Here is a 26,846-nt window from a genome sequence, read left to right as displayed (position 1 = left end):
TACCGCTACCCCTCACTTCCTTTCCCCATCTTTGCCCCGCCCACGGCGTCAAATAGCGCGCGCCTGGGATTGGCTCCCGGGAAGCGCGAGGCGGCGGAAGGGGTTTTGGTGGCCATGGTGACGGGAGACGGGGCGCGGCGCGGGGCTGTAGGTAACTGACGCCCGGACCCCGCTGCGGCCGCGACGCACTCTGAGAGACCTGGCTGATTGTGAGGGCCCCGCAGGCGCGTGGCCGCTCCAGGGGAGCCTGAGGCCCGGGCCTCGCACGTAGGGCCTACCCCGGCTGCGCCGTGAGCGGGCGAGGCCTCCCAGATGCGGGTTGCGGCTCTACGGAGCAGAGCCGAGGCTGGGCCCGGGCCGCGGACGGGATAGGAGGCCGGCTGGCCCGCTCGCTCTGCGGGTGGATGCGGCGGCGGCGGCGGCGATGGACGCCCTAGAGGAAGAGAGCTTCGCGCTGTCCTTGTGAGTGATGCGGCCCGGCGCTCGCCTGGGCCTCCGCCCTGAGAAGCGGGTGTCCTGGAGGGGTGGGATGGGGACGAGGGACCGCCATGGCTCCGCCCAAGTTCCCGCTGCCGAAGGCGCGGCCGCAGCGACGCCGGGTTCAAGCTGGGAGTGCGGGCGAGTATCATGCGTTGAGCAACGCCTCCATCACAATCCCTCCGCCTGCGACCCCTAGTCGTCAGCAAAACCTGGCAGCTTTGAGCTGCCGAGGCCGACCACAGGTCAGAGGACCCTCCACCACCACCACCTCCTCCATCGCCACTTCTGGGGACTCCTGATCCGATTGTCCCCCTGGCCAGTATCTCGCTGGTGCCAGGTTCACGCTCACAAGACGATAGGTGTGGGGTGATAGCGAAGATGCGGTGAGTAAACCCGAAGGACAAACATGAGGAGCCTTAAGATGTGCCGTGAGAGCCGCTGCTCCCCTTTATTTGTTCCTTTTGTCGTTCCTTGTGTCCTAACGGGTTTTCTGAAAATGGAGCCATTCAACTTCAATATCACGAACATGTCAAACATGTTTCCTGTTTGGAATTGCTTTAGCCAATAATCATTCTTAATGGCTGAAGCTGGGTGATGGGAAGTTCCTTTTGCTGTTTTTAGGCACGTTTGAAAATGTCCCTTATGCACTTTTTTAAGCGAATTCTTTGAAACAGCACCTAATCCAGGTATATTTTTCAGCTCTTCCGCCTCTGATGCAGAATTTGATGCTGTAGTTGGATATTTAGAGGACATTATCATGGGTAAGCTTCCTCGAGCCTCGAGCCTCCGTCTAACCTGTGCTCTTCAGTTCTTAGACCCTTGTGGTTTGGGGAGTTAATTTGGAGAGAAAACAGCAAGCTGCATATAAATCTTAATGTAGCAAAGAGTAGTATTAAGTAAGCCATACTGTGATTTTAGAGGCAAACATCCCCCCTTGTTTTAACAACTAATAACCATGGATTCAGGTAATGGGCCCTAGAAGTTAGGACGCACTTGGCAAAACTGACCTACATTATTTCAGAGTAAGAGGAATCCCATTTTCAGTTTTGAGCATTAATGTTTTTGTGACATAAACCACCAGCATAATACCATAGCCATAGCACACGTTTTCATGAAGAAAATAAAATGCCATACTTGAGCTGGTTCTGTATTTTCCTAGGTTCTGAGTTCCTCTTTGTGCATTCGTTTTGGTGCATGCAGACCTAAGTATAATAAGCAGTAACAGGCGCCCAAGGTTTAAGACAAAATATATGGAAGTGGAAAACTTTGAGTTTTTTAAAATTAGACAAAAAATGACTCCATTATTTTGGTGGTATTTCATAGTCTCTAGTCTAGTCTGAAAATTACTGACCCAAGCTTTTGTATCTTCAGAAGAGGTCGCAAAAATGTTGACACCCTTAACACGTAAATACAGAGGTTTCACCAGTAAGCCCTTGTCCTGTGTGAATCTGAGGGTTTCTGGGGAATCCTCAGGAATACTTTTGAGTTCTTCTGTCCTTTTGGGCACCCTGTGTGCCATGGAAAAAGGAGCCATCTTTAAGCTCGGGGTATTTCCTTTTATTTTCAGGAGTAATACTCTCTTGTTAAAATTCCCTATTCTCTTACATTTAGGTGTTTGCTATAAGCTAATATGAATCCATCCAAATGCCACCTGGCAGTCCTTTATGATAGGTACTCTGATCATCCTCATTTTCCAGTTGACAAAAGTGGGGCTTAGAGATACTAGAAAATGTGCCCAAGGTCACACAGTTTAAGCACCTGAGCTAGGATCAGAGCCCATATGCTTAATCACTACACTGTTTCTACTATAGCTAATGAAATCCTATTACAAGAGAACCATTCCAGTCCTTTGTGGAAAAGGAATGTGAAGAAGTTCCCAAGCCATCCTATATGGGTGTGTTTAAAATGGACCAAAGGACAGTTGTAATGGTTGCACAACAATAGGGATGTACTTAACGCCACCAAACCATACTCAAAAACAGTTAAAACCATGAATTTTATGTGAGGTATATGTTTTCACAATTTTAAAAATTTTGGTATTTTTTACTAATTAATAAAAAGACTGGATAGGGCTATTTGAACATTGGTGTCATAATGAACACTTGCTTAGAACATCTGTAGCTTTCCCTCTCCTAGAGACCGGCCACTGAGAAAGCAGTTGTGCTGGCACAGAATTCCTGCCTGCTTACCAGTCAGAAAGGTTTTTAGTCTCCACCAAAAAGCCTAACATTCTCCTGTTGTGGTTCAGATGATGAGTTCCAGTTATTACAGAGAAATTTCATGGACAAGTACTATCAGGAGTTTGAAGACACAGAAGAGAATAAACTCACCTACACCCCTATTTTTAACGAATACGTAAGTGGTTTTGTTTCTCTCCCCAGAGATTGGGGGTTCTTTAAAATGTGAATTTAGAACCAAAAGATAATGACATTTGCTGCACTTTTAGAAGCTGCCACCAATACCTGTCAGGAATTGTTTAGAATTCAGTCTAGTTCTCACCTCCCATTGCTTTCCTCTGCAGTGTTTGGTGATTTCTGTCCAACTTCTGTTTTTAAAAAATGGTTTGATCATAATCCTGTTTTCAGTTATTATATATGGGTTCGCCATACCCTGCCTGTATGTGCTTTGACCTTTGGACTTGCACACACTACAGCTGACCCTTAAGCAATGTGGGGACTAGGGGTCCTGATGCCTACGGAGTGGAAAAAACTTTTGACCCCTCAAAAACTACTAACAGCCTGTGTTGACTGGAAGCCTTACCAATAACAGAAATAATTGATAAACACATATTTTGTATAGGTATCCTATACTGTGTTCTTATAATAAAGGAAGCTAGGGAAAAGAAAATGTTATTAAAGTCATAAAATACAATTAAAGTCCTGTATTGTATTTATAAAAATAAAAAAAAAGTCCACATATATGTGAGCCACGCGGTTCAAACCCTCATCGTTCAAGGGGCAACTGTATTTTTTTCTACTAAATATCCAGTCAGGTACTACCTGACTTGTTAGGCAGAAGTGAAAACCAAGACCATTAACTAGTTGGTGTGAAGACCAAGACTAAAACCCAGGAGTCTCAAGTCTAGGCCCTCGGGTCTTTCCATTGCGTTGAGGCCTCAACCTCTTGGAATGATGTCATCTGTCTGGGCAAAGGTTTGATCCTCCAGACTTTCTTAATCTTAGAAACATGGCGGACTCGATGGTTTTCTCCACACAAGCCTCGGCTTATAAGGAGCCTGTGGTTACCTCCAACAATATACCTCTCTTTACGTTCTTTTTGCACATATTTCATCTACCCGAGAAAAAAAAGGTCACGCTTACTTCATGCCTCACTTCTCGCCACGGGGGCGTTATGAGCCCTGCAGTCCCCTGCCTCCACCTACGTCAGCGTGTTCCGTGCCGTGTTCCTCCTGGCAGTGTAAATCCCTGCGCAGGCGCTCTCCGGCGTGGGCCAGGGCGCATGCTCACTGAGGATGGGCGCTGTGGTTCATTTTATTGGTACCCCCGGCGCTGAGGATGTAACCTGGCGCAGAGAATAGGCTCTTAAGAAATGTTTGCAAAGGACTAGAGGCCGGGCTTTCTGAAAAGCAGCCTTGTTTTCCTAAAACCAAGATCCTTTCCACCGTGACAGATTTCTCTGGTAGAAAAGTATATTGAAGAACAGCTGCTGGAGCGGATTCCTGGATTTAACATGGCGGCTTTCACCACGACTTTACAGTGAGTTGAGCTTGACTCTGCATTTTTATCTTTTTCCCCCTTCCTCCTCCTCCACTCTGAAAAAGACCCCCTTTTTTCTTCATTGCATGAACCTAAAGGTTGAGAGCTCTGGGTGGTTGGGTTCTGGGATGGAAGGCCCTCAAAACCCTCTAGTGGAATCTTGAAGAGAATCTATTTCAGTCGTTCATGAAATGGCCATCCTTTTCTTTTGCAGGCACCATAAAGATGAAGTGGCTGGTGACATATTTGACATGCTCCTCACGTTTACAGATTTTCTGGCTTTTAAAGAAATGTTTCTGGACTACAGAGCAGTAAGTCACTCTTGCTCACTTTGTCAGCCACATTGAACCAGAGAAAGTTCCATGTAGGCCTGTCAAGCACAGACCAGCTGCCAGGTTTCTCCCCACAACTGGCCAGTGTCAGTTTGGCAGCTAGTAAGGTACTAGGAGCGGGAGCTGCTGTCCTCCGACAGGGATCCCACACCCCTACTGAGGAACTGCATGCTCATGTGTTGTCGCAACAGGTCCCAGTATCTCTTATAGACCCTCACTAATTAAAAGAACAAAACCGAAGAGGTCTAATTGCCTTGCCTTTTTATAAGGTAGGATTTTAATAGGAAAAAAATATTTCAGCCAAGGGAGGAACATTTTTTAGAGTGACGGGGCCAGTGCTGAACAAGAATGCCAAATAACCTCCTTCCCTCTCTAGTCTGCTCCACACTGGGGCCTACCCTCCCGGCGAGCACCTCCTTCCCCATGCCTGAGGCAGGGTACTGGGCTAGAAAGGACTCTCCCACCCCCATTCCTTGCTTCTTAAGATTGTTTTCTCACGCAGGAAAAAGAAGGCCGGGGACTGGACTTAAGCAGTGGTTTAGTGGTGACTTCATTGTGCAAATCCTCTTCTGTGCCAGCTTCCCAGAATGACCTGCGACCATAGGTCTCACCACCAAGCAATGGGATCTTTCTGGATGTTGCCAGCCCAGTAGACGGAGGAGGCTCTGGCTAATGTGACAGAATACATGTTAGAAAGACTGACTGCTCTGCAACTCCTTATTAATGTTAAGTATTGATGGGTCAAGACAATGGTCTGACCCTCCTGAGACCCTGAAGCACCTTCTTGTGTTCAGTAATCCTAGCACTCCTCCCCAGGCAGACCCCTCTCAGGCCTCTGCATGAGGCTCCGGAGCTTGGCATTGCCCTGGGGCCACTTCCCCAGCATATGTGTTGATAGGTCACCTCCAGGCCTCTTTGGCTCAACAGGCTCTGCATGTCCTCCAGGCTTTTCGTGTTGCTCACAGCCCTCTGTATTCATCACTCTCAGACCTGCAGCCTCAGTGGGCTTTTTGCCTGTGGGAGAACATATCTCTAGGCTCTTAGTCAAGCCAGCTGCCTGCTCAGCTGAGCTCTCTGCAGCTCTTCCCATTCCAGCTACTTTGGGCTGTAGGAATCAACTGAGAGGTGTCCCTTACCTGAAGCTACATGTGGAAATCATTTCCTTGTCTTAAACTTGGCAGTCCTTGCATCACTGTCTTCTGTGGTCCTGATGTGGTCGGTTTCTAGAATTCTCTTAAGCATTTTTAGAAAAATATTTTTATAGAAAAATACTCAGGCTAACCTAGTGGATATAATCTTGGAGCTTCCAGATTACCCACTTAAAGATCAAAGTATTATATGCTGTGTGCTTTTTAGCTGTTAGTGCTATGAAAGCAAAAATGCTTTCTGCGTTGGCCTTCCTGGTCTACTGGGCACCAACGAGCATGTGCTTAATGCTGTGGAAGTAGGCTCAAAGGTCTCCCCTTCTAATAGCATGTTAAGTGTTTGTACAGGTTTGCTAAAACCCTTTCTATATAAATAAGTTTATTAGGTTTTCTGTTGGGGTGGGGTCTCTAGTTCCTTCCTCCTGTCAAAATCTCCCTACCAAGATGGTGTTCCCCTGAGCGAGCTCAGTGCAAGTAGGAGAGAGCAGACAACTTCACTGGTCACATGTATGCTTTGATTTAGCACAATGTTTCATAGAAAGTACTGACCAGGAAACACAGGTGTCACATCTCTAGAAAGAACGAACGTAGTATTTCAATCCCCAGTGTGTACCTTCTGTGTTTTTTGTAAGTAAGACTCTATACTGATCTCAGTCACCCATTCTGGTTTTCAAGTATGAGCTATATAGACTATGTGTTTTTCTGTACTGATGTGTGATGCTTATTAAATACTTTTGTACCATGAGTAAACTTGGAGGTACGTTGCAAGAACCGCGATTCTTACAGGGTCTTCTTTACTGTCGCCGCTGTTGTTGGGTCACTGCTGTTGTGATCTTTCAAGCCAAAGGCACTCTCAGAGCCAACTTTTTCAAATGCTCTGCCTCCTGGCCTTGCTTTCCCTTCTTGCCCTTTTCATAGAGGACCAGGTACTGTAGGCCTGGCCTGGTCAAAGTACTTGAAAACCTGTTGGTCTGTCTGCCTGGTGTAAAAAAAGCCATGGATGTCGAGAGGTCCAAAGAATCGCTTATGAAAAATGAGAACAGAGACAAACAGTTTTTTTCTGCGTAGAGGAAAAAAAGCAGGCAAGCCTGCTGTAGCTAAGTATGAGCAGGTAGGCTTTCTGATTTCTTATAAAACAAACTAGCAGGGCACTTGGGGGACTTAGTTGGTTATGCGTCTGCCTTCGGCTCAGGTCGTAATCCCAGGATCCTGGGATTGAGCTCTCTGCTCAGCAGGGAGCCTGCTTCTCCCTTGCTCCCTGCTCATGCTTATGCACATGGGCTCTCTTTGAAATGAATAAAATCTGAAAAAATGAAAACAAAAAAAGAAAAATCCACCAACTAGAAACCTGTCTGTCAGAGACAGAGGAACTTCCATCCTCGCGTGTCGCCTCTGATGGGGCTCAGGGCTGACTGGGGATGAGAAACATCCTGGCCAGCCTCAGAGACAGCGATACAACTTACTGCTGTGGCCTCCTCACCCGTGGGAAGCAATATTCACCTGAACTGCAGGGTCAAAGGATCGGGGGTGGGGTCGGGAGGCTCAGGCCTAAACCAAAAGCAAACAGTCCAGTTGAGCATACTGACATCTGCAAGGCAATAGGCTGTTGTAGCAGGGTCAGAAACCTTTTAAGACTTCTTAGGATTTTTGTTTCCTCTTTAGCCTCAAAAGAAAATGGGTTGATCCTTAACGCGGAACTCTCTTCTCTGGTTGAGTCCTGGAATGACTAGCAATTGCTCAAATTCTGAGGCACTTAAGAGTAAAAAGGGATGCTGTTTGTGTTTGCAACAGGCACGAACTGGGCCTGTCCCAGGGTGACTGGGACATGGGTGTCTGGCTACATCCCCAACCCCCAGAGCTAGAGTCGTTGCCACAACCGTGTGCCTCTACAGCGGCCCCCACACCGCCATCAGCAGGGGCTCTGTCCCAAGACCCCAGCACCCCCATACCTGAGATCATGGATAGCACCAAACTCTCTCTATACAGTGTCTTTCCCTCTACATCCTCCCCTCCACCGTGGTAAAAGTTCAATTTCTAAAGACACAGTAAGAGATGAACAACAATAAAAACCATTCTAAACATATACTGTTAACGAAAGTTACTTGAGTGTGGTCTCTCTCAAGATCTCTTACTGTCCTGTATTCCTCTGATGATAGGAGCTGACCCAGCACCTACATGAGGAGAGGTGAAGGGCGCAGGTGCAGTGTGACCTTGCTGTGAGCCTTCTCAGCAGGACCAACTGGTTCCAGACTGTCGGCCACTAGTCACAGGGGAGACCACTGTATTTACATTCTGATTGTCCCCGGGGTTGTCCAAAAAGGACCAAGGGGTGCCCAGAAATGCCTTCAGCTGATCATTCAAAGCCTGTTACTCTGGCAGCAAAAGCATGAGCTCAGTTGGGAGGACCGTCCCTCGCTGTGGTCTGCACCAGCCTCCCGAATCAAGCGTGGTCATCGGCTTTGATGACACACTTCCTGAACTGCACAAAACCTTCAAGGGAGCTAACAGGAGGGCAACGTTGAGTCTAGCAAGATGACCTAAGAAGCCTAAAGCTAGAGTCATGATTCAGTGTTCAACTGAGACCCTTGGGAGAGTAAAAGGTATGTTCAACCTGTCGGGACACATGGCCAGGCAGGTAGGAAGTGGGTCAGGCCGCCTCTGGTAAAGGATGTCATGAGTGCTGCTGAGTGACTCCAGAACTGGACTTGCCCACTCCAGGTATTTGGAACCTCTCACTGCAACCCTTCCCTGCACCTTCCCAGAATTTATAAGCATCTACAACCAGGATTACCCAACACCTTTTCCAAATAAGTTCTTCCATCTTTATTTTTGTAAAAAAAAACAAAAAACAAAAAACCCAAAGAACAAAGTCACCACCAAGCACAGGACAACTTACCAGGCAAGGTCTTGATTCCCTCCCTCCTTCATGTCCCCCGTGCCTCATCAACAGTGTCAGGGAAGCAATCAGCATGGTTAGCTTTTCCCCAAGGGAGTGTTACAAACAAGGGTTGGAGGGAGGGAGGGAAGGCTGGCTGGGTATTTCATCACTGAGAAGTTGCTTCCAATGGATTGTTTGAAATCACTTGTATGTTTGAAATGCAGGAAAGGAAGACCGTGCCATCAGAAATCATACCCCTCTTTCTGCAAAGGTCTCCCTCAAAGCAGCCTTTGGTTTGGGGGAGGGTCAGAATTGTGTTTTATGGGCCGGGTCGGGGCGGGGGGAACACCTGGGTGGCTCACTCGGTTAAGTAGCCATCTCTTGATCTTAGCTCAGGTCTCAATCTCAGGGTTGTGAGTTCAAGCCTTATTTACAAAAAACCCCCCAAAACAGTAATAAAAAAACCCCTGTGTTTTAAGGACCCAGACCAGTTTCAAAAACTTGCTCTGTGGTCCCAGAACAAAGACTAAGATAAATACACATGGCTTGTTAGGCTTATTCTACAGAAGGTCAGGGACTGCAGGTCTGGAGTCCTTGTTAGTGTACTTAGTGTTGCTGAGAGGCCTGGGCCCCAGCCTGGGACACTGAGGTCTTCTAAAGACAAAGCAGAGACACTGAGAGGCCTGTATCCCCCGTCGCCTTCCACTACATACGGAGGATGGGCAGGCGGTCCCAGCCACTGGCCTCCTTCCAGCCCCTGTGCATGCTGACTTGGGCCAAACCAGAGTAATGATCCTGATTCCTTAGGAGTCTGACGAGCAGAGCAGAGCAAGCGTAGTCCCTTCTAGGCCGACTCCACAGAGGGCTCAGGCTTCGGGCTTGCGGGCCGCCCCACGCTGGGACCCAGCTGCAGCCAAAGGCCCCAAGGGGACCATGGCACTCGTGGTCTAGGCGTAGCTCCCAGCCATCTGACTGGTGGCCGCATTGCTGCCCACTCCCCGCCAGGCCTGGAAGCTGAAGAAAGCGCTCACTCCGTAGGCAATCATCACTAAACACGAAAAGAACTGGAAGAGGAAGAAGACACCAAAGCTGAGTTGGTGTGCAGCATGGCAATGGGGGGAGGGGGTCAAGGTGGACAGATACGAGCACCAGACAGCCTCAGAAGGGCATATACAGTAAAACCTGAAGTAGTGCTCCCCACTTAACTAGAACAAGCTGCACTGGCAGCCACCCCAACTCCAATTAGCCACACACTCACTTCCCAAGTGTTTGTAGGGGTGCTGACATTACATTCTTGTGGGGGAAACCATGGCTAACCATGCAGCAAGGTAGGTCAGACTGTGACACGGGCAACTGGACAGTGTGCTGAGAGTGACCGAGGGGTAGGAGCTCCTTCAGACACACATCAGGAATTTAGTTTTAAAAAGACAATGTTCAGGGCGCCTGGGTGGCTCAGTGGGTTAAAACCTCTGTCTTCAGCTCAGGTCATGATCCCAGGGTCCTGGGATCGAGCCCCACATCGGGCTCTCTGCTCAGCAGGGAGCCTGCTTCCCACCCATCCCCCCACCTGCCTCTCTGTCTACTTGTGATCTCTGTCAAATAAATAAATAAAATATTAAAAAAAAAAAAAAGACAATGTTCAGAAAGTACCCAAGAGGGGTACCTAAGTGGCTTAGTGGGTTAAGCCTCTGTCTTCAGCTCGGGTCATGATCCCAGAGTCCTGGGATTGAGCCCTGCATCGGGCTCCCTGCTCAGCAGAGAGCCTGCTTCTCCCTCTCCTTCTGCCTGCTGCTCCCCCTGCCTCTCTGTCAAATAAATAAGTAAAATCTTAAAAAAAAAAAAAGTATCCAAGGAATTCTCTGGAATCAGTTCATAGGTGGACTACACTGGCCCCCGCAGCCACATTCTGAAGCTAAGGAAACCCATGTACTGGTCTTGCTCCTGCCCAACCCTGGACTGCACCTTGGCGTGTTCATCTCACTGAGCCTGTTTCCTTGTCTGTCCAGAGGAACTGGTAGTCCCTCACTGTGGAAGTCAAGGGGTCCTGTGAGGTAATGTCTGCACAGGGCCCCGTGGACTGAAGCGTGACAGGTGTGGACAGGGTTGCTGGTATGCCACTGGCTGCTTGATATGAAGCCCAAGTCGGGGCTTCCTGAGAGAGCTGTAAATCCCCCCAAATGGTTTAACCCAAAAGGTATTGTGTGCGCCTTTTAAGATGGGTGGGCAGTTTTTAACAGATTCTCCAAGGGGGCACACAGACTGTAAATCGGTATGAAGCACCTGTGTGCCAGAAAAGTTCAACAGTGAACCCAAAACTCCCATTTACCACTGAAAGTATTTTCAAGTGTTGCAGTTCCTTGAGGTTTACTTCTAACTGTGGAGGACAAACCTGCACGTCCCTGAGCCCCTCCTGAGAAGGAGGTCCCTTGGAGGCGGCAGATGCTGGCCTCAAACCAGGGGGTGGTGGGAGCCCAGAGGCACAGACTTGGTTTGACCCGCCCCTCCCCCATCACTGCCAAGGGCACCCCCAGGGACCCATACTCACAGAGGCGGCCGCACGCTGGTTATAAGGCCGGGTGCCCTTCAGGGACGTCAGCTCCACAGCGGCAGAGCAGGTGATGAAGGCCGTGATGTAGAGAACAGTGGCGCCCACGTTGAATATCATTAACTAGGGGGTGGGGGGAGGGGAGAACAAGCTAAAGATGGCAAACTCTTTCAGTTGCCCCGGCACACCCCTTTAATATCCAGAACAGGGGCTGGGGGCTCAAGGATGGGGACAGATATATGGGTCTTTCCCACTATACTCCTCAGGATGGCAGTCCACATGGGGTCAACCCATAGGACATCCACGCAGGGAGCATAAACACACATAAGGCTGAGAGGGGAGGGGAAATGATGGGAAGGCCTAAAGTGATCTGGTCAGGGGAGGGGCAGTGACAGCCTCACAAGGCAAAACTCCATTCCCAATGGCAGGAGACCAAACGAAGGCCATCTCTGAGAGCACCAGCTGAAGAATTCCAGGGCCACGTTCTTCCATGCAAGCTTGGCCCCCATTCATGGCACTGTGGACCCTGGTCCTGAGGCTGGCCCTGGGAAGACCTCCCATCCCTCTCTGCCCCACCACGGGGGAATCTCTGTCTGCCTTTTGGCCACATCCTAGACTCAAGGCCGCCATGTCAAATGCCAGGGTGAGGACCCAGCTGGATTCTGGGGCTGACTGGCAGAAGGGACGCTCGGCTGACATTCAGGCCCGAGTCCCATTTCCCCAACACTTGGCCCCTGGAGCCCATAAACAGTCTTAGCAGAGACTGCAAACTGGTGGCCCTCAGGCACATTTGGTTCAACCTATAGATTTAAAAAAAAAAAAATTATCAACATTCTAAAATGAGATTTTTTTTAAAGCTTTTTTTTTTTAAAGATTTCATTTATCTGAGAGAGAGAGAAAGATAGTGAGAGAGCGCATGAGCAGGGAAGAGAGGGAGAAGCAAGGAGCCCGACGTGGGGCTCGATCCCAGAACCCCAAGATCATTACCTGAGCTGAAGGGAGATGCTTAACCGACTGAGCCACCCAGGTGCCCCGAAAATGAGATTTCATATGAAAACCCAAAGAGCTCATATAAAACTTTCAATCTTAAAATATCAAGATTTGGTACCAAGGGGCCTGCACTCCCACTGACAGTAGGAGGTGGCTCCCTACAGACGGACGGGTACAGGTTCTCCAGAACCCCTCCTCAACCTACATCACTCACTCACCTTGCCCAGGTCCGGTAGGGAGCTTGCAGTCCCCATCCCAGAAAATGCCAATTTGACAATCCCAATCCAGTCGTCTCCAGATGCAGCCAAGCCTTATCTGCCAATAGGCCCAGCAGCCAAAGAGACACTGTTCTGCTATCTTGGCCGAGGAAAGGAGCCTCTTTCCAACAAGAGCTGTGGCCGGAGCCCCAGGTCTGTGCTCAGAGACACTGAGGTCCCCGCCATCTTGGGAGATTTCTTTCTTCAAGGCTCCTAGGACGTGGCCATGACCGGGACTGGACCCTCGCCAGGAAGTCCGGCCGTCCCCTCCTCAGCCCAGGATCTTCCCTACAAGCCCAGCGGCCACCACAAACACTGCCTGGCTCCTGCCAGTGATGTCAAGATCTAACAAACCCGTTCTGTCTTGAGGATGACTCACGTTTCCTCAGTTTAAACAGTCATTGAATTCCACACAATGCCGCCTAGTCCCAGCCTTGCTTGTCTTACAATCATGTGCCTCTCTTTGCCTCTCCGCTCACTGAAAGCCTCAGACCCCAGCTGCAGGGGTTTTCCAGGTCAGAGAAAAAAGCCCAGCAAGCTTTCTGTGTCTGGCCGGGGAACTTCCTATGGCCACTCTCAGCTCTGTGTCCCGAGAAGACTGACCTGGACAAAGCGGGGAGGCCACCCTCTCCCAAGCTGTTGGGGCCTTATTCTGGGTAATTCCTGATAGTCTGGCTGAGGGCTGGGAGAGTCTTGACAGACCTCCTGAAACACAGGTTCAAATCCCAACTGCCCCCATAAAACAGAAAAACACTTTCAAGATTCCAAATGCAGGGGGCTCTCCATTCGAGAGCCCTCACAGGGACACCTGGGTGGCTCAGTGGTTAAGCGTCTGCCTTTGGCTCCGATCATGATCCCAGAGTCCTGGGATCGAGCCCCATGTCCGGCTGCCTGCTCAGCGGGGAGTCTGCTTCACCCTGTCCCTCTCCCTCTGCCTGGGGCTCCTCCAGCTTGTGTTCTCTCTCTCTCAAATAAACAAATAATATCTTTAAAAAAAGAGAGAGAGAGAGAGCGCGCGCCTCACTTCTCCCTTCTCTGAAGAAAGCCAAGTCTATGTCCTCCTGAATTTGTGGCCATGGATCCTCCCTCCCCCACTCAGCTCTACAGCTGGCGGAGGGCCAACCCCCACCAGCCACATCTCAGACAGGGAAGGTGCCTCTGTCACAGCTCCTCCCAGAGGCAGAGGGGTCAGCCTTGAGGCATCCCCCCACAACGCCATGCTCCCACCCGGACTCACCACCAGCGGCCAGGGCACCATGTACATTTTCATGTGCAGCTGAAACAGGTAGAGGATGAAGAAGACGATTGTCACCAGCCAGAGGAAGACAGCCACGAACATGACCCAGCCGTAGGCCGGGTACAAGTGGTATGGGGTGTCGGCAATCAGGGCCCATACCAGCAGCCCCAGCACCTGGAGGGACGAGACAGGGCCAAGAGTCCCCCAAGAGCCCCTAACACTCCGGCCAGAGGCCACGGGGCTCACTCTGCAGGACACATTTCTCATTTAGTCAAAGAAACATTTATGTGGCTCCTACTGCATACCAGGTAAGGGAGTTACCCTTGCCTGGTAACTCCTCCTTTCAGATCTCAGTTGAAACGTTGCACACCATAGGACACTTTCCCCCTGGTCCTCCAGTCTGGCTTCTAGAACACTTCTTTTGTGCCCTCCTGGCCCCCCAGGCACCCACCACCCAGGACCAGACTCTGTTTCCTTCCCCTGACTTTTGAGTTCCTTGAGGGCAGGACAATGACCATCTCACAGCTGCATCCAGACAGTCAGCACACCTCCCATGGAGCCATCCTGGCCTCCTCCACAGCTTTCACCCCCTTCCTTGCTGCCCGAGATCCCCGAGGCTGAGGCATCCTCCCTTCTCCACAAGGGCACGCTCTGCAATCTCTGGAGCTAGGCATGATTCAGCGCTAGCGCGGAGGCAGGGAGGGTCTAATGGGGAGCTCTGGAGAAAGGCTCCCTTGCTGACAAAGATGCACCAAGACAACTGTCCCTCTTCTCTCTTGGATGGCATCCAGGCATTGTGGCAGCAAGGCTCACGGGGACCCTGCCACAGCTGGAGAATGAGCTAACCATCAGACAGATCAGAGAGAAATGGCTCAAGAGCCAAATCCATCTCTGGCTGCTGGTTCTGGAAACAAAAAGGCCCCTTGGCCAAAAGCTCCTATACCAGCCCCCAGAGAGCTGGTGCTCACCAGCGAGCACAGCCAGCACTGGGAACCTGCTGCGCGCTCCCACCCCAGCGCCCCGCCAAGGACTGAAGGCATGTTGCGTACCCATTCCCCTACATGTGAGGGGTCAGGACAGGAATGACCTTAGCTGAGTCCAAAAATCTGTAGGACAATGCTCCTTTCTCCTCGTCCTGCCCCTCCTGCCTAAGAGGCCGGGGAGGGGTGTGGTTGACTTTTCCTCCCAGTGGGAGGTGGAGCCCTGGAGCCTGAAAGCCAACAGCTGGGCTTTAATCCTGCCCATGCTGTTGGACCCTGGGCAAGCTCCTTTCCCTCTCTGTGCAGCTCCCGGGGAACAATTCCAGTCTCCCCACCAGAATGCAGGTACCGTGAGGAGTCCGAGTTTGGTCACTGCTGTATCTCCAGGGCCCAGAGGTATCTGGTCAGTAGATGCGTGTGCAGAACTAACGAGCCTCCGTTTCCTTATCCATGAAATGGGGGTCAGAAACCTGCCCAGCACAGGAAGCAGGGGTGAATCGGTGATATGCTCCTGGCCTTGCCCCTCTCCACCCACCAGAGATGGGCTGGCAGCGGCCTGGATGGCCCAATTTAGGGGGGAGGAAGGCGGCAGGGCCTTGCCTGCAGGCACGCAAGTAAGCAACAGAGCTGTTACCAGCGAGGACCCAGAGCTGGGGTGTCTCAGCACAGCACCCCCAGGTTTACCACCCATCCTCAGGCACCCTGCCTGAGAACGACATATGAGGGCGGCCAAGAGCCCCCAGAGCTGGGTGAGGCCACTGCTCTGAAGGAGAACCCCTCCCCCACCAACACAGCTTGTTGCAGGACCCTCCCAGCTAAGAACCAGACTCGTCAGGGACAATCATCCTTCCACGTCAAACGGGGTCCTGATGGGCCCCCAGGCCAATGTGCTACTGCTTCAACCACCAGAAAAGGAAGTCAGAAAATGCACTGAACTGAAAATCAAGAGAAGACCAATTTGGCTTCAGCCTAACATGTACCTACCACTTACTGGTACGATTACTCCTTGAACGCCACTAAACGCCCTCCGGGTCCATGCCGGGCCTCAGGTAAGCCACTCCCTGTTTGGTTCACGGTTTCCCTATGACCCCCTCACTGGTGTGTACTATATATTTCCCCCATTTTTCAAACAGAAACTCAGAGGGAAATATCTGCAGCTGCCCATAGGTCCCCCCAGAGTTGGGGGTAGGGCAGGGTAGGATTTGAACCCAGCTCTGACCTTCTCTAGAACCCAGGCTACTGAGAGTGAGTTAGTAACACATGAAAGATGAGGACACCTGAGCTGTCCCTTGGCTCTGCCCTGCCCTCCAGCCCAGCCCTGGTTTCCAGATCAGCAAGCACAGCCTCTGAGAGATAAAGCCACCGGATAAGCAGCGGGAATTTCTGGGGTTCCTCCTGGCTTTGCCAACCTGGCCCTGTGCCCTGGGAGCCGCCTTGGTTTCTGCCCTCAAACAAGGAAAGGTCCACTCTTCCCTTGGAACCAGAGAGACTGGTTTTTCCTGTCCACTCTCCCCCGGCCCCAGGAATCTGAATGGCGCACCCCAGCCCAGGGCCCCAGGGAGACCCCACTCAGGACAGGGAGGCCCCACATTTGCCAACCCCTCTGCTAGCCTGACGGCCTCATCCCCCCTCTGGCCAAAGACCCCTCCTGTAGCTGGAAGAAGGGGCCGGAGGACTTGTCCTGTGGTCTACTGGACAAGAGTAAATCCCACTTTTCAGAGGGAAGGGGACAGGAGTAGGTAGCCGAGGGTAGAGAGCAAAGGAGGGCCACCTGTCTCCAGGGTGTGATCCAGGCCCCTCTGTCCAGGATAGTCGCCTTGCAGCTCAGGTGCCCCTCTCTGGGACCATTCATTCAACAAGTATCTATCGAACACCTACTACTGTGTGAGCCAAAGAGACAAAACACCTGCTCTCCCAGAGCTCCCACTCTATGGAGGGGACCCAGATAAAAGCCCAGTGCATCGATGAATGTGGGCAAGCAAGCCACAGGGCAAGGGCTAAGTGCTATGGGAAAACTGCAGCTGAGAAGGAATGGGCAGTAGGGTCATTTGCAATTTCAGATAAGAGGCCAAGAAAGATCTCACTGGGAAGGTGACTTGTGAGCAGCGGGAATAGCAAGGATTGGCCAGGAGAGAGGCACGGACCAGATTCTCTTTCAGAGCCTCCAGAAGGAACCAACTATGTTAATATCTCGATTTTGAAATTCTAGCCTCCAGGACTGTGAGACAACAGATTTCTATTGTCTGAAGCAGCCCAGTTTATGGTATTTTTGTGATGGCAGCCCCAGGAAACCAACACATCTTTCTTAGCTACTCTTTGACAGCTGACGGAAGTCACCATCTGACTTAACTGTGATACTGACATCAGTTCTGATGGAGGGCTGGCCTACTACCTCCCTGGGTTCAGGCTCTGGCCCTGCCAACTTACCAGCTATGTGACCCGGGGCAAGTTGCTGGACCTCTCTGTGCCTTAGTGTCCTCATCCTCCAAATGTACCTACCTCAGGGGGTAGTTCTGAGATTAAAGAAAGTAGTAAATGTAAGGGACTTAGATCAACACGTTCCACTGTCATTATCAACCTGAGAGGCTGGACTATGGGTTTTCCAATCCATTCTCTGCCCATATTCCTGAAGTAGAAGTAACTGTGTGTGCAGTTTCCAGAGGTGTGAGGCCTCACTGAGATAAAGGACGCATCTGAACTTAAACACCAGGCATGGTGCCTGGCAGCTCAGGGCCCCATGCCAGTGTGGGCCCCACCCATCTTTCAGATAAGGCAGCCAGGCTTATCTGAAGGGCAGGCCCCAGAAAGGGAGCCCTGCCCGGCCCTAGAATGCCTCCTGGAAGCACACTCCTTCTGTTCCTCACAGGCTGAGGGGTTCTGGGGAGAACCCTTCATCCTCAGACCTCAGTATGTCCCTCAGACAATGGGAGCAGGGAGGTTCCACTTAGTGCTCTCCAAGGCTCCCTTCAGCCTGGGCCTGACACTCCTCCAACTACACACCTCCCGCAGCGGGGCCCAAAGCCCTCTCCCCCTGGTACTGGAGGGACCCCACCACCCCCAGCACTAAGCTAAGTCTTCTCCCACCCAAAGATGGTCACTCTTCTAATCCCTCTCCACTTCCTGGGCTGGGTCAGACCCTTGTGGATTTGCTGTTTGACCTTGGGAAAGTTACCCAAACTTTCTGATGTTTCTTTATCTGACATGTGAGAGGACTAGGCAGGTACACCCATCCCGGTCACCTCACAGGGGTGTCATTGCAGGTAAAATACTGTGAAGGAAAATGTCAACAGCTGTAGTGGTCGGGTGTGGTATGAGGGCCGTTGGGATCTCCGGGAGGGAGTCGAGAGGGGCTTACCTCTCAGAGTGGGGTGCCTCAAAGAGTGGCAGCACCTCTGAGCCTGGATGCTGACACTGGGGACTCAAACTCAGCCAAGGCAGGCAGGTCACAGAAATGGCCAAGGCTGTCCAGGCGGGAAGTACGGAGCGGAGAGCAGCCTACTGGTGTCAGGGGAATGCAGCCTGGGGCAGCCAAGACTTCCAATTTTCCAAGAGACACTAGAAATCTGAATTCCTATGTGAAATCTTCAGCTTTTTAAATGTTGGCAATGAACCCAAAGGTTTTGGAGATAATGTGAGGATGGGGCCCCACCCAAAAGCTGCCAGAACTCCCTTCTCTCCACTACACTATCCAGGAAACTGGGAGCCGGGGGCAACATGAGCCCTTCTGGGATTCCCCCTCACAGGCACACATCTGGGCAGCTGAGGACACGCTGAACTTGGCCTGGCCAGACCCAGCCTCCACCCCTGCCCTGACCCTTCTTCCCACAGTGAAAGGGACTTTATGGGGACAAAAGCCACCCATTGTGTCACAAGAGACAAAGGCGCAGGGGACAGAGGCTCCGGGGCGCCTGGACTGGCCACAACACACCCACACACCGGCCCCTCCCTGTGCAGAGGTGGTGGGCTGGGGTGGGGAGGGGCAAGGAGACGGCTCCCTGGAATCCCTGCACTGTACACCCCAGCACTCGGGAGTCCTGGGGGCCGCCTCCCAGCTCCACCACCCGGGGCCACAGGTTTCACTCTTTTCAGCCTTCCTTTCACTCCAAGCTGTCATTTGGCCTCTCCCACCTGGGCAAGCAGGACAGGCCAACCCAGACCAACAGCAAAGGGCCAGGCTCACTGGGCTGCCAAGAAAACCAGCTCACCCCTCTCTGCCCACTATGCAGGTTCCCAGGGGCCATGGGGACCAGGGCAGCACCCCTGTGGCTCCCTGAGACCGTCAATGAGCAGGAAATTGGGGCTTGGTCCTCACTGAGTTCCAGCATCAACCAATCACCAGCTGTCAAGGAGCGACCAACACCTGACCCTGGCACATGTACGAAATAGGGTCCACCCACCATCCGTGGATAGCTTTGCAACCTCTTTTTTTTTTTTTTTAAGATTTTATTTATTTATTTGACAGAGATCACAAGCAGGCAGAGAGAGAGAGGAGGAAGCAGGCTCCCCGCTGAGCAGAGAGCCCGATGAGGGGCTCGATCCCAGGACTCTGGGATCACAACCTGAGCGGAAGGCAGAGGCTTTAACCCACTGAGCCACCCAGGCACCCCGCAGCCTCTTTCTATGTACACCTGGTTAAGCAACCACCTGAGGGCACCTGGCCCATAACATTGAATTCAAGGCCATGCTTGCTGCTGTGTGTTCATGGGAGAGTATCTTCCCCAGTCAGGGCCTAAGGGGCCCACAAGGGCCGCCTCTGTAGTTCATAGTTCTGTCACAAGCACAAACTACCTGTACTATATTTTTACTCTGTATTTTCATGTATTTGGAAGACTTTTAAAGAAGGTATTTCATTTATTTTTGAAATACGTAATCTGTATGACATGGCATATAACAAAATGGTATTTTTAGCACGTCTCCCTCCTCCCCTGATACTCAGTTTCTTCCCCAGGGGCAAAAAAGAGGGTCTCTTAGGTATCTCTCCAGGAACTGTACATGCATGCACGCCTGCACACCCTCTTTAAATAGGTGCATCTCTATATATTCTCTCTTCCTCCCATACACACAATAGTATTCTACATACACAGTTTTGCACCTTGCCTTTTCCACTTAGCTATACAGCCTGGAGACTGTCCGTCATTACAGAGAGCTGCCCTCCTATTTTCTCTGAGGGGTAAGACGTTATCTTTTCACGAACTGCAAGATATGCCACTGTACACATGTGTCATAATTTACTATAACAGTATGTGTCAACTATGTTTCTATTAAAAAATAAATAAGGGGCACCAGGGTGGCTCAGTCGGTTAAGCATCTGCTTGGGTTCAGGTCATGACCCTAGGGTCCTAGGAACAAGTCCCGCATAGGCCTCTCTGCTCAGCGGGGAGCCGGCTTCTCCCTGTTTGTGCTCTCTCTCTCTGACAAAATAAATTTTAAAAAATCTTTAAAAATAAATAAAATGCTGATGAGAAATTAAAAAAAAAAAAAAAAAACAACAACAGTGGCACCTGGGTGGCTCAGTGGGTTAAGCCTCTGTCTTTGGCTCAGATCATGATCCCAGGATCCTGGGATCAAGCCCCGCATCGGCCTCTCTGCTCAGTGGGGAGCCTGCTTCCCCCTCTCTCTCTGCCTGCCTCTCTGCCTATTTGTGACCTCTCTCTCTGTCAAATAAATGAATAAAATCTTTAAAAAAAAAAATAAAGAGGGACCCCTGGGTGGCTCAGTTGGTTAAGCGGCTGCCTTCGGCTCAGATCATGATCCCAGCATCCTGGGATCGAGTCCCACATCAGGTTCCTTGCTCAGCAGGGAGCCTGTTTCTCCCTCTGCCTCTGCCTGCCACTCTGTCTACCTGTGCGCACTCTCTCTGACAAATAAATAAAATCTTTTAAAGAAAAATAAATAAAAATTTAAAAAAGAAACAGAAGTCCGTGTGGCATAAAAAAACACCACGAGCAAAGTAAAAAACAACACTAGGAAAAAAACATTTGCAAATCATCTGGAGGTCCTAATAACTGGTAAGACAGAATTAAGACTCCACAGAAGGAGAAAGAGGACAAACAGACGACAAACACAAACAGCTCTCCAACACATTTTTCCAAGGCCAACCTCACTCATAAGAGAACTAGAAAACACTACTACCCCGAGTGATGGAGGTGGGGGGTTGGGGAGGTCCTGACTGACCAGGCTGGTGACCCCTCCGGAGGGAGTTTGGCAAGCTCTATCAAAATCACGAACACTCAGACCCATGGCCAGCAGTCCTGCTTCTGGAAATGTACTGGACAGATGCACTCAGTGGCTTGTGTGTGCTCATTCACTGCAACAGGGTGCAAAACAGCAGGAGTGGGAACCCCAGGTGTCTGTCCACAAAGGGATGGGCCCCACGAGTCCCAAGGCAGCAGGTAATGGACCACTGCAAAGCCCTAAGCCAGCCATCGCACTCCATGCACGGAGAGCAGACCACAAGACATTTTCTATATGAAAAAGGAGCAGACACAGAAGGATGTGCATGGAAAGACTGTACTCCTTCGGTAAAGTGGGGAGAGGTGGGACTCTCCTGCCAAGTGTGTGCCTCTCTCAAGAGTCTGAAATGGAATCTGGGAAACCAGGGCGGGCATGGGCGGGGCGACTCTAACTGAAAGGGACAAAGATTTTTCAGCCTGCTCTTTCCCAGCCCGTTTTATTCTGAACCGTAGTAAATATATTACCTATTAAAGAAATTCAGAACAGGAAGGATTAGAGAAAGAAAACACCCAGCACAGTACGTGCTGTCAAGGGGGAAAAGCACTGCGGGGCACACGCACAGAGTGTTCCCATCTATGGTTTTTTTAAAAGTGAGGACAGGGGTCACGTGCAGAAAAATGCATAGACTCAGCGTAGAATGCTGCCTTCCTGCAGGCGGGTACCTCGGGGGACTGGTCCAGGACTGGTCCAGGAGGAGAGAGATGACACTCGTATTAATTACCCTTTGTATTGTTGGACTGTTTTTGCTGTGTGCCTGTGTGATTTTCTCAAGGAATACAATTTTTTTTAAACATGCCCATCAGTAGAGAAAGGGCTACATGAACACCTGCTGACACCAGGACATGCCCTGAATCGGTTAAAAGGGAGGGACAATAACAGAAGGCATCTCAGGTGGCCTGGGTGTAAGAAATGCCAACTTACCGAACAAAGGAGAGGGCATAAAACCATCCCCGTATTTTTCACAATGCACAGGAAAAAGAACTGGCAACTCCCTACAGGGGTCCCCTTGGGGAGAGGGGCAAGCAATCCAAGAATAACTTTGGCCTTATCTGTAAAAGGTTTTCATTTTGTAAGGAGAATGTGTTCACATATTTATTCCAAACACTCAACTCCCTCCAGGCCACAACCAGTGGGGTGTGTGGGTGGAGATAACAAGACCAAGCACTGGTTTCCTCTGGGCACAGGAGGTGGACCAGCAAGCTTGCAGGGCCTGGCATGATGTACCCAGGAGACTGAACCCACATAGCTCAGGGCTAAAGAACACCCTGGGAGGCCCCAGCACTGCACTTCCAACAAGACCGAGCTTTGCTCACACCTTGGAAACCCCCACAATCTCCTCCGGGCAGCCTCTTGATGGAGGACAGAGGGGACTTGCAGGCCTTGCCCTGACCCCCACAGGGAGAGGAAGGTGAAGTGCCTGCTGGGACTGGGGACAGAGCCAGGATTACCGCAAGGAAGAACCTTCTAATACTCCCAAATACACAAGGATGGTGCTGGCAGCCTTGAGAGAGACTGAGCTCCCTGTCCCTGGAAGCAAGTAAGCTCGCGGGACCTCTGGGAGCAAGCATGAAGAACCCTATGATTCTACGGCTCTGTGAATCCTAACTGCCCTTCATTCCAACACACACGGCACTTAGCCCTTTACAGCACCATATTCCACATTTCTCACTATTCCATAGTCACTATTTTACCAACAAGGAAACAGAAGCTCTAGGGTATTACGGAAGGTGCAAGATCACACAGCCAGGAAGGGGCAGCCGGGATCTGAACCCAAGGCTCTCTGCTTTCAGGCCAGTGCTCCCACCAATACTCCGCATCACCCACGGGTCACTGTGATCTAGTGGTGGGTAAAGCTTTTGATATTTTGTTCAAAAACGGAAATGGTGTGGCCACCTCCAATTCCAAGAGGTCCAGCAAAAAAGGAAAGAAGGTGCCAAACACTGATTGGCCCATTTATATGGGCTTCTATGCCCGAGACCTCAGGGATGCCTTCTGACTGCAAGGCTTTTGGGCAAGCTATTCTAAGGTTCATCTGTTTGGAACCTCCTTCTTACTACTCCCTTCCTTATAACTAAACCCTTCAGAGCCCACTTCTGTCAGGAAGCCTTCCCTAGTGGCCCTGGCCCTGGATAAATCTCTCTCCCTGAAGGAGGTCTCCCTTCCTTCCCCTCCAAAGCACCCCAGGAATCGGTACCCCCTACCAAAAAAATTAAAAAAATAAAAACATAACAGGAAGCATAGCTAGAGCCCTGCTTTGGATGTGAGTGCAAATTCTGACTGCCACTGTACCCTGTGTGACTTTATATACAAATTCCTCACTCTTTGCTCATCAGTAAGCCCAGGTAAGATAATCCTTCTCCCCAGAGCTGTAAGGATCAGTTAACCACACCTTCCACAAGATTCCTTCCACCCCCTAGCCACACCCCTGCAACATCAAAACCTCCAGATTTTTTTCTTTTTTAAGATTTTATTTATTTATTTGACAGAGAGAGAGAGATCACAAGTAGGCAGAGAGGCAGGCAGAGAGAGAAGGGGAAGCAGACTCTTGGGGCTCCCAGGATGCTGGGACCATGACCTGAGCCTAAGACAGAGGCTTTAACCCACTGAGCCACCCAGGCACCCCAAAACCTCCAGATTTCTATGACCAAACGAGTTGTCTCTAGCTCAAACTTACCTGCTTGCTTTTTAGATGCTTATCTGCATAAATTCATCATGTTTCCCTTTTTGCCTAGGCTGCTAGGAAACTCGACAAAGAATCAATAGCCTTAAACTTGCTATAGATTCCTGGTACAATGATCTCTTTTGGGTCTCAAGTCAATACTATCCCCTCCTACGCACACAACACGAACTTTTAGAAATATATGACTTTAACTCCTGTTGTACGTAGCTGAGTATCACATTCCACCTAATGTTCTTTCTGGAAGCAGATGGTGTTGGGGGGGGTGATAAATCATTAACACTGAAGTTGGTTCTTCAGGACCCATTTCAACACCAGACAAAGAGCACATTTCCTTCCCAAGAAGCTGGGAGCTCTCTACCCACCCCACCTCCCTCCTCCCACCACATCCTTTGAGAAACAAAGGAGAATTAGCTTTCATCTTCCCATTGACTGCCTCCTCCATGCAGCCTTCCCTGATCCCTTTGAGGAAGACCAAGAGTCTTGGTCCCTCAGACCAAGAGTAAGCAGGTGCTGGGCCTTTGGGGGTTGGGAGGGACGACCACTCCATCACACCCTCAAAAGCACCACACCCTGTGCCCTGTGGGAGTACAGCTGAGTGTGGTGATTAAGAGCATGGGCCAGAAAAGTCAGCCCACACAGGGCTTAGATACCAGTTCTATCACTCTTAGACCTTGGGCAAAGAACTGACCTCTGAGTCTCGGCTTCCTCACCTATAAAAAGGGGAGAATGGAGTATATAAAGCCCTTGCCAAGGAACCCAGAGCCTGGTTCACACATGACTGGTGGGAGCTTTTTGCTTCTCAGCAGATGGTGGTGCCTGTTGGGGTAAAGCCCCCTAGGAAACCAGGAAACTGTCCACTGGAACTGTCTGTGGCCAGAGAAACAGCTCAGGAAGCAGCTTCTCCAACACATAGGTTGGTTAAGGCACTAAAAGGTGCAGGTCTTCAGAAGTCTAATAGGAGTCCCTGATCCCCTCACCCCAGCTCCAAAAGCACTGCAGGGGGAGGGGGGCAAAGGAAGGCCACCTCACTCACACCCAGTCCCTTAGTGTCTGGACACCTAAGCAAGGCCTCCCTGTAAGTTGCACACCCGGTGTAGACCCAGGATTGATTTCTGTGCAATGGGACATGAATATTCAGGACTGGGCTGCTGGGCCCACAGGGACTGCCAAATCAGAAACGGCAGCCTCTTCCCAAGGGATCTACCCAGGTCCCAGCAGGCACAGCAGGGCCCTCTTACTCTCAACTCCAGTTCTCACTGTTCAAATTCGAAAGCAGCCCATGTTCAGGTCCCATCAAGCAGGAGCTAAGCCTGGGGCTCCACGAAACCACCGCCCACTCCCAGAGCCCAGCAGAGCTCTCTCCCTATCTCTCCCCATGGCACTCAAGGCCCTCAGCTTCTGACCACCTCAGAAACAAGGGCTTCAACTCTAGCTGTACCAACCCAATCCCCCCCCCAACTTCCTTTCCACTAGTCCATCCCCAAACCCTGGCTCCCACATCAGCTCCCCGCCCCAACTCTGAACACCCTCTCCCTTCCATTGCCCGAGGTCAGTGAAATCAAAAGTTCCCTCTCCTTCAGGAACCTCCCAGGACTCCAAATTCATCTGCCTCTCCTCTGCCCCTTCAGCCCAGCCCTGAGGCTCCTTTCCCACTCCCTGCCCGCTCCCTGCCACCTTCTCAATGGTCCTGGAGTGCAGCATACAAACCTGCCAATTTAAATCAGGCCCCATGGGACGTCTTACCCACCCTGAGATCGCCAACACAACTCTGGGAGAAGATTACAAATGTAGATTTCTGGGCTGCACTTCCTGAAATTCCAATTCCACATTTTTTCCAGGGGGTGGGGATTAAGACTCTACATTTTAAACCCTTCCCAGAGAGTCTGAGGCTGGTGTGGGGGCTGAGGGGCCAGAGACAGATCTGTGAAACCCTGAAACACAGCTAGCACTGACCTAGGTGGAGACAGGTGCTGGGGAGGGGAAGGGGCACATTGTGTCAGACTACCCAGCCTCTCAGCCTTCCAACCAAACCAGGATCAGGCAGGATGGGGACGACGGACATGTCCTAAAAGAAAATGGATCCTGGCCCACCTCCAGTTCCACCTTAGTCCTCGGGACCCTCAGTTGCTGGGGAAGCCTCCCGCAGGGGCAGCCACCCGGCTTCCTGACCCACCAGAGGGTACCGTGGGAATAAAGAGAAAACCGCCAGGCCTGAAACCAGTGTATGGGGAGAGGGGTGTTCCCATCAGTCCGACTCTGGGGGGATCCGCACAGGGTCTGGGAGGCTTCGGAACCTTGCAAATGCCTCTGGTTTCCCACAAATCCCTCCCGTCCGCGCTAGGCGCGGTATCTCGGCCCCCTGGGGCCGGCCAAACCGGCTGGAACCCGGTGGGGCAACCAGTGGAAGCCAGAAAAGCCCGGTCCCCGCGCGAGAGGCCAGGGGCCGCGCCTAAAGGTACGCGCCGGCACCGAGGTGCCCTTTCGCTTAGAAAAGGAGCGTCTGGGGCTCGGCCACGCGGAGCCCCTCGGAGTGGACTTTGCTTCACTCAGGCCGCGTGTCCTGGAGGGCTGCGGGCATTGCCCTGGCAGAGAGAGACAGAGACTGAGACAAGGAGGCTGGGGGACAGAGAGGCTGGGAGACAGAGCGAATTGGGCGCAGTGACTGTGCGTCTGGGAGCGCTCCTTTGTCTGGCCTCCAGTGACCACCTCGCGGGACCATGGGCCGCGCGAGAGTGGGCACTCTGAACACGGGTGCTCGCGGCGACGGCAACGGGGACGCGTCGAAGTGAGAGGGCTGAGGGTGGTCTTGGGGGCGTGAGTCCTGGAGGCGCCCGGGGGACAGGGGCGTCGCGGCGCGTCGGAGCCTAAGGTGAGGGAGTACTGGGAGCAAAGGAGGCAGCCCCGAGCCCTCCCGGCCCGGCCGCCCCCGAGCCGGACCCCGCGGCCCCGCGCGCGCTCACCAGCTGCAGCAGCATGAGCGCACCGAGGCTGGAGCGCACGAAGCCCAGGTCCGGGCGCAGCGCGGAGACGGAGGCACCGGCGCCCTGCGCGGGGCTGCTGGTCCGCGTGCTCACTTTCGACGGGAACTCGGCCATGGCGGTTCCGCTCGCTTCCCGACGTCTCTCCGGCCGCCGCCGCCGCCGCCCCTCCCCGCGGTGCCGAGCCGCTCCTCCCCGGGGGCTCCCACTCCCGAAGAGGCTCCCGGCGCGGCTCCCGGGGCGACGCGCGGCGTCGGGGCGGGGAGCCTCCAGCAGCCAGGTGCGGCCGAGCTCCGGCCCCGCCCCCACCGCGGGACCCGCCCCTTTAACCCTCTGCTCGCCGCCGGCCGGCTCCGCCTCGAGCCGTTCGAGGCCGCGTCCACTTTCCAGATGG

At 51.8% G+C, this 26,846-nt stretch overlaps 2 protein-coding genes across 3 annotated transcripts; one reads left to right on the top strand and one right to left on the bottom strand.

The window, feature by feature from the left end:
• The first annotated feature begins 129 nt into the window (after positions 1 to 129).
• ARL2BP (ADP ribosylation factor like GTPase 2 binding protein) lies at positions 130 to 5,133 on the top strand. Of its 2 annotated transcripts, none has more exons than XM_032854397.1 (6): positions 130 to 462; positions 1,180 to 1,241; positions 2,729 to 2,835; positions 4,111 to 4,196; positions 4,411 to 4,507; positions 5,031 to 5,133. In XM_032854397.1, exons 1-6 carry the CDS (start codon positions 425 to 427, stop codon positions 5,130 to 5,132), a joined length of 492 nt encoding a protein of 163 aa, XP_032710288.1. In that variant the 5' UTR covers positions 130 to 424; the 3' UTR covers position 5,133. The 2 variants fall into 2 exon arrangements, with proteins under 2 accessions (XP_032710288.1, XP_032710290.1); XM_032854399.1 differs by lacking the exon at positions 130 to 462 and adding an exon at positions 529 to 863.
• Positions 5,134 to 8,953: 3,820 nt separating this feature from the next.
• On the bottom strand, positions 8,954 to 26,634 carry PLLP (plasmolipin). The gene is made up of 4 exons (XM_032854396.1): positions 26,435 to 26,634; positions 13,581 to 13,754; positions 11,097 to 11,219; positions 8,954 to 9,615 (listed from the first exon to the last, which is right to left on the bottom strand). The coding sequence occupies exons 1-4, from the start codon at positions 26,567 to 26,569 to the stop codon at positions 9,499 to 9,501; spliced, it is 549 nt and encodes a 182-aa protein (XP_032710287.1). The 5' UTR covers positions 26,570 to 26,634; the 3' UTR covers positions 8,954 to 9,498.
• Between the last annotated feature and the right edge of the window lie 212 nt (positions 26,635 to 26,846).

The sequence above is a fragment of the Lontra canadensis genome, unplaced genomic scaffold (assembly GCF_010015895.1).
Source record: "Lontra canadensis isolate GAN:19392208 unplaced genomic scaffold, GSC_riverotter_1.0 scaffold8, whole genome shotgun sequence".
In the NCBI taxonomy this organism is placed as follows: domain Eukaryota; kingdom Metazoa; phylum Chordata; class Mammalia; order Carnivora; family Mustelidae; genus Lontra; species Lontra canadensis.
The sequence above is the reverse complement of the archived record's forward strand: the minus strand, read 5'-3'. Positions and strand labels throughout refer to the sequence as shown.

What these genes read in the sequence shown, in the direction of transcription:
- ARL2BP (XM_032854397.1), top strand. Translation starts at nt 425, where the DNA reads ATGGACGCCCTAGAGGAAGAGAGCTTCGCGCTGTCCTT. An exon ending in GAGAGCTTCGCGCTGTCCTT is followed by an intron (nt 463 to 1,179) that starts GTGAGTGATGCG and finishes TATATTTTTCAG; the next exon opens with CTCTTCCGCCTCTGATGCAG. An exon ending in TGTTTCTGGACTACAGAGCA is followed by an intron (nt 4,508 to 5,030) that starts GTAAGTCACTCT and finishes TTTCTCACGCAG; the next exon opens with GAAAAAGAAGGCCGGGGACT.
- PLLP (XM_032854396.1), bottom strand. Translation starts at nt 26,569, where the DNA reads ATGGCCGAGTTCCCGTCGAAAGTGAGCACGCGGACCAGCAGCCCCGCG. An exon ending in CGCTCATGCTGCTGCAGCTG is followed by an intron (nt 13,755 to 26,434) that starts GTGAGCGCGCGC and finishes TCGTCCCTCCAG; the next exon opens with GTGCTGGGGCTGCTGGTATG. An exon ending in ACCAGCGTGCGGCCGCCTCT is followed by an intron (nt 9,616 to 11,096) that starts GTGAGTATGGGT and finishes TTCCTCTTCCAG; the next exon opens with TTCTTTTCGTGTTTAGTGAT.